At 44.4% G+C, this 11118-nt stretch overlaps 1 protein-coding gene across 1 annotated transcript in view; it reads left to right on the forward strand.

The window, feature by feature from the left end:
• THBS4 (thrombospondin 4) overlaps positions 1-2164 on the forward strand; it is a 33856-nt gene extending 31692 nt beyond the window's left edge. Inside the window, exons 22-23 of the mRNA XM_010189647.1 lie at positions 271-410; positions 1941-2164. Of these exons, the coding sequence (XP_010187949.1) occupies positions 271-410; positions 1941-2002 (202 nt within the window). The 3' untranslated portion in view covers positions 2003-2164. The remainder of the gene's footprint in view (positions 1-270; positions 411-1940) is intronic.
• The last annotated feature ends 8954 nt before the right edge of the window (positions 2165-11118 follow it).

The following is an 11118-nucleotide window of genomic DNA, read 5'->3' on the forward strand; positions in this document are numbered from 1 at the left end:
AGCAGGAAAAAAACATACTAAGCCTTTTGTAGGATGCATTAAAAACCCCACAGTGACCAAAACACCCCCCCCTGCCATGCTCTTGCCAATGTGTGGCATCACTCTAGTTCCCAGCCTGCAGAGGAGCTATCTTAGCTGGTTTTTTTCCCCCTGGGCCAGATGGGAGGATAGCACGTCTAAGACTAGAGTCACTGTGGATAGTAAAATTACTTTTATGAATTTTGCAGCCTTGGAAAAGACCTAATAGATCTGCTGTTTGCTTTCATTAAGGGCAAGATTTTATGAAGGCTCTGACCTAGTGGCAGACTCTGGTGTAACAATAGACACCACGATGCGTGGAGGACGGCTTGGAGTTTTCTGCTTCTCTCAGGAAAACATTATTTGGTCCAACCTGAAATATCGCTGCAATGGTAATGTTGCTTTTATGTCATTTTAGCTAACGACTAGCAAGTGACCATGAAGAACCAGTAGTGTGGCTGCTGGATTAAGCCATTTTGCCTCCTTTCCTTTGCTTTTCATTTACAAGTTGCTCACAGCTGTGAAATGCCTCCCCTGACACCAGCAGCACATTGTAGCCCAGCCAGACAGGAACTAACACCTCGCAGCTGCTCCTCCCAGAGCAGTCACTCCGCAGCAGAGATTGTGCCAAATAAGTAGTATAGCTGTCATCAGAGAATTAGCTCTCAGCCAACTGTGAGAGCTGTACACACACCATATACTGAGACCATCATGTATTTAGGATGCCTCAAGCTCTGAATACATGGTGAAGTACATCTGGAGAGTCAGTGGGATCAGACATCGTGTACTTGCACGTTGCTCCTCTGTGGGAGAGCAAGATCATGAGATTGCCTTCCTCCCATAGAGGAATCCCTCTCAGACTCTGTGAGAGTGCACTGGCTTGCTCCTCTTGGGGTGAGGGCCTTGCAGCTTAGCCCTGATCTCCAGTGTATGGAGCAACTCAAACCTTGGTCTCTCAGAAGCTGATCACGTCAGGGTGTTTCTGGCCTGGCAGCAGCTCAGCTGGCTTGAAATGGGGTTCGAGGGGCTGCCCCCTCCTCTCAGCATCAACTCCTGCCTAAGGCAGCCTTCAGACAGTGATTTACCAGACAAGTTGAAGTGGTTTCCTTGTCTGCTTTCTGTGGATCCAAGCCCAGGTCTGCAGCGGACACATATGCTGCACAGTCAGACCCTGACTCTGTGGCATGTTCTGTTGGTGGACTCTGGTTCTTGGGCACTCAGTACACCTAGACTGGCATGTGGAGGTCATGTTAAACAGTGGAACTTCTAGACAGTGGTGCTTACAACTAAATCTTACTTGATAAGAGTCTCAAACAGTGTGTACTTTCCCAGAAAGCTGGTTACTTCTGTGGCTTTCCAGATAAAATGTTCTGGGATCTGACAAAGGCACAGTGCAAACTCCACACTTCACACAGAACTGTTTTTGCTCTTACGACACTGACAAATCTTCAGCTCCCTTCGCTAATCCTGAGGTTTTTCTACCAGTTGCTATTGGCTCTTGGGTTTCTGTCCCTTCTTGTGGCATGGGAAACTATCATAGGGAAGTTGAATTAGAATACATGAGAAATAGAGACGCTGATGCTACAAAAATGTCTGGGGTGCAGAGCAAGACAACAACTTGTTCTGCCTTTCTGGTCAGCGTTTCTTAGTAAAAATATAAGAGTAGAAGCCATAGTTTTTGGGTGGAAGTGTAATTTGCACACTGATAGTACTCCATCATGGGCTGGCACTGTAACACTGTCTTGTTAACCTCTCTGTGCTTTTCAGTGGTGTACAGTGAAAACTGAAAACACTCCCTGCTCGTTCTTAATGTGTAAACAAAACAGAAGGCATGTTACCAAAAGAGAAAGTGGCTGATCAATTTAAGTGCTCCTTGATTTTTTCTGGAAAGACTAAGTTTTTGCATATTTTGCTGTTTTCAGACACCATCCCAGAGGACTTTCAAGAATTTCAAGCTCAGCAGTTTGGTGTTGGTGATATTTAAGAAGGAAAAACAAACTAACATTGCTATTGCAAACAATAAAACAATATATTTTAAATCCTTATATGATTGTTGTTGTAAGAGTGCACAGCACAGCTTGTTCTCATTGATGTGACTATGTCAGACTTTTTTTTGTATAAAAGTGAAAATAAAAAGGAGACAAAATAAGCTGAGGCTTCACTTGTTTTTCAACTTTGCCCTAAAATCCAGGGAACAGCCTGTAATGCAGTGACACTTGCTTAAAACATTTTCAGTAAAAGTTTGAATCTATTGCCATTTTTGATTGAGTATTAAACAGTATGGGGAAGAAAGCGCAATTTTGTCTATCAGCGGAAGGTGTCAGAAACAAGGTTGCATGGTTGGGAGTTGTCTGGCCAAGCCCAAGGCTTCTTTGTACCTTTCCAGTTCTGCTAGGAAGAAGTTTTATCTCCTCTGAGCAGTTAAACTCCTTTGGAGACTCAGGTACCTTTGGCAGCCCTCCTCTAAGACCGCTGTTAGACCTCCCTGCCCTCAGACTCCCAGAAAAACCTTGGGTAACTCTTATCACATCCTGTAAAAACAAAAAAGCTGACTGCAGGGCATTGTAGTCACATCTTACGACTTGCATGTGTCCAAAACAAAAAAAAGACCTATGAAGATAAATGCAGAATCACCCATTCTGAGAGAAAACTATCCTAACTTTCACATACACAAAGCCAGGCTTTGACCTGCTGTCCCCACTCAGGACCAAGCTCTCAGCAGGTACACTGCATTAAGTGTTGACAACCACTAGGAAAGGACTGGAAAGCAAAAAGCCAAAAAGAATCGTACCACAATGCAGTCTGTAATTTGAAGTATAGAAAGGTGTTGCATAATGTGCATTTCTACTACATTCTTTTTCAAAGGGGGGCTAGGAAAGGAAGACAAGCTCCAAGGACAACTGAAGAGAAGGATGTTGCAGACTATAGGGTAATGACTTAAAAAGGACAAAGGGAAACAGCTCTTCAGCCTCCTCTCAGGGGAGGGAGGAAAGGCACAAAGGGGGAATACAGTGAGGGTTTTAAAAATAAGCAGCCCTGAGAAAATGAGCAGCCATGGCTCCTTCCCAGCACAAGACCACAGAGGAAATGCTGAGTGCAGTTATCAGGTGAGAGTATCAAAACAAAACCAAAGAAGTTTCCTGTTCTCAGTACAATAAAAATACCCTTAAGGTTTGTGGGGCTATCAGAGGCTTGGGCTACAGAAAAAACTTCCACCATGGGCTTGTCTGCTATCATCAAGGCTTCTAGGAGCAAGGTGGCCCTGGGACCTGTCCCATGAGGCATCCCAGAGTCCCACAGCAAAGGGCATGACACAGGAGCGTACCTCCAGCACAGCACTTCATCATGAGAGGTCCTCCAGCTTCAGTCCTCCTTGAGCAGAAAATGGACTTTTCCAGCATGCTGGGTCCTGTCTTGCAATACATCAGTTGTCTTTAAGGAACCAAGTAGTTCATATTTAGCTACTGTGTATAAATGCTGCATGTCTTACTAACAACTATGCCCTTGAAGAGGGGGCTAAAAGGAGAGAATCTTACCCTAAGAGGTGCATAAGGATGATGGTTGTCTAAGAGAGATTAAGTCAGCAAAAATCTGTGGAAACTGGGGAGAAAGGTAGATGCAGCAGGGGGAGATTACGACCACTGACTCTAATTGTGTACCAAGATAAATACACTGTTATCCCTGCATATGGGGTGCTAGCTTTGTAGTATTACCACCTAGCACCCAGCTTTGCACACCCGCAATAATAAGATACCTCTGCTCACCATATGGATTGGCTTTGCACACAGAGTACCAAACCCCACCTGAGGGACAACCACCTTGGCTTCACCAAATCTGACTTCACTCACCAGGCTTTAGACAGAGGATTGAAAAATCAGTTTCTTTGGAGCAACACAGAGGGTATTGTCAAATTATGGTTAAAAAGTAAGAAAAACAATCTTTTTCTAGTGGAACAGAGAGTGTAGCTGCAGTATCATTCATTTATGAACGAGAACACAGCCCATAAAGCAAACTTACATCTGCCTCATCACGTATTTGCATTTCAGTGGCTGGAGCCCCTTCTGCAGGCAGAAATCCCATCTGAATGGTCTGGGTGGAGTTACCTGTACCACCCTCACACACACCATGGGTGCACCACAGCCAAGGCCTGCAGGGCATGCGTTTGGCACAAGTGGTCTCCTCGCAGTGAGTGCAGCAGCCCTGGCCCACCCTGAGCTGTCTGCAGCACGTGCTGCACAGAGCATGACAGCGCACATCAGTTCCATTGGAAAACACGGACACAGCCAGCATTCTAACCCCTCCCACCTGTGACTGGCGCTCTCCTCCTGCTACAGGGGCTGGGAAGGAGCACCCTGGCCATTTGCCACTCCAATTTGTCACCTTCGAGCTTGCACATTTCCAGGCTCTCTTCCAGTCTCTGCCACTGGAGGCCACAAGATGACACACAGGCTCTGGCTCCCATGCTGATGAAGGTAACTGCATGAAGCTGTGGGCTTCTAACCTTCCCCGACAGAAAACACAACTGCCTTGCTCAACTGGTAGCTACAGAAACCAGCCACAGCTCTGACATCCAGAACTTTTGTTTCAGAGGGTGCTGTTGGGACCTTACAATGCGATCACTACAACGGTTGCGTTGATGCACCGACTGCTGGGTAGCCTGCAGGTTCAGGAACAGCAAAGTCCAGCTGCAGCAAAGATTTGTCCCAGGGTCACAGTCCAGTCTTGGGAAACCTCCTGCCCCTCACATTCCCATTGAAGACTGTGCCGTCCCTGTGTCTGTTTAAATAAGCTCTGCTTGTCCACCACCTCCTTCTGGACTCTTGTGAAATGCAGATATAGCTCCATGTGTGGCCTCTGGCAAGTAAAGATGCTGCTACCCTGCATCTTTAAAACTGCATGTGTGGCCCTCCCTCACTCCCACTGCCTGCAGCTGGGCTGGACTCAGCTGGAGCTGCAGCTGGATCTGCTCTGGAGCTCAGAGTCCTGGGGCTCCTGTGTCAGGGTCTGAGTCTCACCACAGGTTAACTCCTTCCTGTGTGCTACAAACACCACCACAAGCACACTTCAGCTGCCTCTGATCCCTGCAGACCACCTCCTGGTTTGAAACCAGACCATCCTGCCAGGATGCTGCAGAAGGCAGGGGTGGGCAGCTGAACAATGGTGGTCAGCTCTCACAGACCCTTGGCACCACCCAGAAACCCATCTCTGCCTTGCGCCTCACCCAAAACACACAGCCTCCAAACACACAGCTTCCCAGCTACATGCACCAGAACTCTCTGGTGTACCAGATCTGGACCATTTGAAACCCTTTGGTCAGCAGCTACTCATATCCACAAGGAAGCCATGTCCTGGTGTGGGCCTAGTCAGCCCTATGGCACAGGAGGAACCAGCACCAGGAGGCAGGCTGTAGCTGGCACATCCTCAAACAGGACTCCACAACAGCCCAAAAATGGATGGTGAGAAGCCCCCACCAGGGCCCACAGAGACACAGCACCTTTCCTGGTGCATATCTAGGTGTCAATTTCAGCAGCTCCCACCACACCATCTAGGAATGAAGGAAAAAATAAAAATCAGAGATCCTCGTTTCAAAAAACTGCACGGGCATCAGTGCTATACTTGGCCTGGAAAATACTCTGTACTGTTGGAGGCATTTGACATCTCAGAGAACTGGATTGTACAGAGAAGATGCCACAGATAAATTTGTGCATCTTCCAAGATCATGCTCTGGAGGAACACAAGAATAGCATGAACAGTGAAGCCATGTAACATTCCACAGGCCAAAATATTATTTTTTAAACAACATCCAAATGTAGTGAACAGAAAAGATAAACCAATTCACTTTTACTGGCTCAGTAACTGCTTAGCTAATATATTTATATATTTTAAAGTTTCTCCTAGAATTAGTTGATTTTTCAACTTTAATATCTCACAACAATTCATTTTAAATGTAGGAAAAACTTTATTGGTCCATTAAACATTAAATCTATAACAATACATTCACTCAGTATACAAAAGGATGTGTCCATAAAAACCATTAACATGCTTTAAAATGAAAAAGCTGTTGACTATTTTACAATTAAGATCTTACAATTCTGAAATCTTTACTAATTTTTAAAAGTCAAAGTGTTACAGTTGCTACAGATCACAAATTTCACAAAAAATGTTAAATAAACTAACAAACCTGTTTCACTGGGCTACAGCTTAATAAAATAAAACCCCACATACACACCAAAAAGTTCCCTTGAGATATTAAAAGCCTTGAAAAAGACTAAAATCCCCATACAATTAAGAAAAAGTGTTTACATTTTGACTACTCTGCATCCATTTTTTTTAACATGGCATATATCAGCCTGAACTGGTCGTAAGCAGAAAGCAGACAGTGAACACAGATGTTCCTAGTAAATATTTTCAGCTGGTACATGCCAAGTTGAACAATTCTCTCTGAAAGTTAATTCTCCTTGCTTTATGTTTGCATGGATGTCCAATGACACCTAAGCACCTGGTCGTGTATCGGTAAAAGGAAAAATAAAGCTACAGTATGAGCAGTGAGACATTATTTACCCATCACTTTCCAAAGCTCTTCTTGGCTTCACACTGAGGCTTCTTTGGCAAAAGCACGGCTGCAGTGCTGCACCCCGCAGCTCTGGCGAGCAGAAGCCCCAGGAGCTCCACGCTGTTGGAGGGGGTCAATGCCAAAGTCTGTGAGAACAGGGGCAGGCTACAGCACCGAGAGCTATTGCAGACTGGCAAACAGGGGGAAGCCAGCACGGCTTCTATCTGAAATAAACTCCAACTTTTTAAAAGTAACATTATTGAACAGGTGTGGAATGAGTTGAAACCAGGTTTGATTAAAAAAAAAACCGCGAACTAAACCAAACTAAAATGGGATTTAAAGCTTACTTGAAACTCAGAGTTTCTTTGGGCATTAGAAATCAGCTGTCACGCCACTCTCCCAAAATCCCTACTTCAAACCCTGCACAATGTCTGCATCTCCATCCTGGGCCACTGGGGCATTCTGCCATCAGGATATGGAAAATGCAGAGACATACCAGTTCCCAAGCTACGCATCCTGTTACCAGTACAAAAATCCAAAGCTTTCCAAGCACCTGACTCCCAGCATTCCCTTGTACAGCCATGTGAAACACCTGGTTCAAACTGCTGTCTACAAAACTGAAATCACAAAGTAAAATGTCATGGCACTGATTGTGTTGTTTTCCTCCCACAAGAACCTGTAGGCCACTTCAGAAAACACAGAAGCAGTTTTCACAGGGGAAAACTGATCCATATAATGAACGATGATCCTTGACTTTACTTCAACACTGCAGGTGTTGCCATAAAAAAGAAAGGATCAGCAGGACCTGGCAAAGAAGTCTCTGCTAGTATCTAGTACCAAAGACATCCCACTTGACAGGAAGTAGAGTGGTGCTGAAACCGGTTTACAATGCCTTTAAAAAAAAAAAATCAAGAAGAAAAAAGCAAATAAAACGAGAAGATACGGCCTGCAAGAAAAAGGCATCGCTTCGAAAGCCGAGAAGGAAAGATGAGAACATTTTAGCTGCAGATAATCTTGCTTATCTAGCCATACAGGTACAGTCTCGTGGTATTTTGCTTCATCAACGTATTTAGGAGAAAAGCCTAGCAGATTTTAGCATAAAACCTTTACAGAATGTTTTAAAAGCTGTCAGTGGTTACTTTGTTATCAATCTGTTCAGAGATGCCCATGATACTGTGAGCTGCTAGCCACAGTTTAAGCTGCACTGTCTTTAGTCCCCGGATTTTCCTGATGCACTGGTCAAAACCAGAAAACAGTAAAAAACCAGCTTTTTCGGCAGTGCAGTGGTTTCCTTAATAGCAATGTTCCAGCCCAGAAATGGCTGCACCAGTGGCTGATGAAGCAGTTACATGAGCATAGCTTGCAATCTCAAAGCACTTCTAGATTTGCAAAAAGGTGCTAAAACACAAAACAAATAAATAGAGATGCAGTGTTCATCATCCTGTGAGGTCATAAGTCCTCTCTCTGGACTACACATTCTTTAGCAACACTGAATTACCTGTTTCAGATGAAAGTGGCCCAACCCAATCAGGATTTACTGAATTAGCTGGGCAAGTATGAGCTCTTTGAGCCTTACAGAAAGGGCTGAAGCACAAAGCCAAGGGCATCGCAAACATGTAATAACTCTGACGTGCAATCACCAAGGAATTCCCTACTTGGCATCCAGCTGCAAGAGCTGCCTGCACGCTCTGAGGAACCAGCTGGTAAACAGCAAACAAGCATATCCAACTGCTTTACACATGTTCTTCGTAAGGTTTTTGGTCTCATTTGTTGGTCCAGCTATGTGGATTCAGAGACTTGCTCTCCACGTCTGTCCCACTGATTTTACCCCAACCATTTACCAGTCAGGACTGCAGCTCTCAGTTGCCTTCATGAGAAAAACTAAAACTGTTCCAGACTCAGACAGCAGTGCAGGAGTGATGTTCCAAGTAATCTTTTTCACAATAGCAAATTTGAAAAAGTAGGAAAATTACAATAAAACTGCTCCACCTTCCCAGCAGAACTAACTTCTGCCATCATGGTCTGTTCCTCCGACAGTTCATTAAACGATAACATTAGGTCAAATTCAAGTTCAACTGGAGGAAACTTAGTATAAGACAGGTTCTCTAGTCTTCCTGTCTTTGTAACAACAGCTTCCTCACTTCACATAGCCCAAAAATACTGGGAGCCAGAAATGCTGTACCGCTCACTTACATCAATGGAACAAATTCAATGGGGAATGATGGCACAAAACAGGACAGATACTGCATAGCCTCAGGCAGAGCAGTGCCCTGCACCTTCAGCTATGGGAAAGTTAACTGTTTATAGTTTAAATGTAAATGTAAGCAAGTACTACTCACTTATTTACAAAAGCATCAGCCTATTTGTGAGTTTTCCCCGTTCATCTTCCACTGCACAGTAATATCTGAGTCAGTCTCATCCCCAGAGGTTTATCAAGCAGAGATTATCTGGTCTCCCACCTGCACCACAGGTCTGACTGTGCCATGTATGCACTGATGTAACGTACACGGCAGCATCACCCAGTCAGAGGCTCAGTTTAGGTTTTCCAGTTCCAGTGCCACCTGAATTATCTATCACAGCAGTAGGTATGAAGGCACTTCTTAAAAAGGTTTTAAAAGCCCATTTGTGTGAACTGTTTGGAGTCTATGAACAAAGCATCTGAATCCTTGACTCTAGCCAAGGATTTTATTAAGGAGTTGCACATGGGAGTTCACAGTACAGAGTTTACAGCTAAGCCTGCAACATGCCTTGCCAGCAGGAAGCCGTGCCTCACTGAGGAACTGGAGGCTTTGCGCACTCAGGTGCCACCAGTTACTGACTCCTCAGAAAGACCTGCAGATCCACAGTTGGATCTGGGGCCACAGCACGGACACACAGGTCCTCAGTGTAATTTTCAGGGTCATTTCCCATGTTTGCTAAGAAGCAGACAAAGCAGTGTAGTCAGGGACTGTCCATTCCTACCCTAGGTACACCCGCAGATCTAGATGCTTAAGGTACACAGCTGTAGGAAGGGAAGGATGAAGGAGCAACTCAGTGACGAGTGTGCTGTGTAACACAAATGGACTCATGACTCACTGTGGACTTTCATCTTATAACCCTGTTTCCTCTGTGCAAAACCGATTTCCTTAAATACAAACTATTTAAAAAATGAGCACATGGAGGTGCAGGAAGTCCTTATGCAGGCATATACTGCCTACATAAAAAAACATTTTTGTAAACAAATAAGAGCATCCATTGGCCAAGATATGTATTAAGATCATCCATGCTTGTGACTGGGATGCCTGCTATCAGAACCGGAGAACAGGTACTATTCTGTGGCTTATCACTTGAAATAGTGCATACCACAGAGCTCCTTGCCCAGACTGTTCTGTCAAAAAAACTCTGGCAATTTAAGAAAAAAAAAATGCTCAGTTTCTCATAGTACTACACACAGCACCTCCTGTGAGCCTCTATACTTTATAGAACAGCATTCACAAAGGGAGGAACAAGAGCCTAGATGACCTCTGTGGCAGCTCACAGCTCTAGCACTGGATGAAGATTGTCACAGTAGCTGCTGTTAGGTGGGACAACTGTTAGTCATCATGGCACAGCCCAAAAGCTCTTATCTTAGAGATGAGACAGATAAAGGCTTCTAAATCGCGAATGTATTAACAAAGGCCTTTTTCTGCTGCAGAAGGATCTGTGCAGCTGGGCTCCAAATGCAGGCAGAGACATACTGACAGGTCACCATGCTAGCAGAGTTCTTGGTGAGACCAAAACCTCGCAGCAGAAGCAAAGGGAAAGAAAAAAAACCTGCTTCCCTCCCCAGAGCTATTTGTTGCTTTTCTAACTCAAAGTCAAAGCTAAACTTCAACCACTTTTCTTCCCCTAGGTGCAAACAAGGAGAAGAGCAGCAAGAAAGTCACCACCGGACAAACTCCTCCTTTCCCTCAGATCTCCTGACAGATGTATTTTGAGGCTCCTAATCACTGGGGCAGGTGGTATAAGTACACAGGCCTGCAGATCTGTAGATATTTTTTGAGGTAAGAGTGCAGAGTTTGGAAGATCGCACCCCTAGCAAGCCCCAAGCAGGACAGAAGCCCTAGGACACCACAGCAACAAGGCAGCTAAGCATGGCAATGAAAACAAGAGCAGATCTGAGATGTTACATTAGGATTACTCACCAGGTGTGCATTAGCCACCAATTATTGCAACAGAACAAATAAGGCATGCAAATACTTTGGCCATCTTACTAGCCTGTATGTTGTGCTTTTCTTTGTTTTGCAGAAAGCACTGCTTGAAGATTTAAGGCTCAATCATATTTCAAAACAAGAATGGCTAAATCAGTTTATTTTGTTTAAATCCTGTATATTTCTCATTGTATTGGTATATATAAATATAGAAAGAGAGGAGACAAAACCTCTGGGACTAGCATAAGTCATAAATTCAACCCACTGGAATGTAGGTAACTAGAATGGGTTCAACCTTATTTAGCATTTAGAGCATGTGAACTGTTTTCTACCACCAAATTATCTGCTTTAAAGCAAATAAAAGTTACACGGTAGGGT

This window comes from Mesitornis unicolor, unplaced genomic scaffold, assembly GCF_000695765.1.
Source record: "Mesitornis unicolor isolate BGI_N332 unplaced genomic scaffold, ASM69576v1 scaffold23558, whole genome shotgun sequence".
Lineage (NCBI taxonomy): Eukaryota > Metazoa > Chordata > Aves > Mesitornithiformes > Mesitornithidae > Mesitornis > Mesitornis unicolor.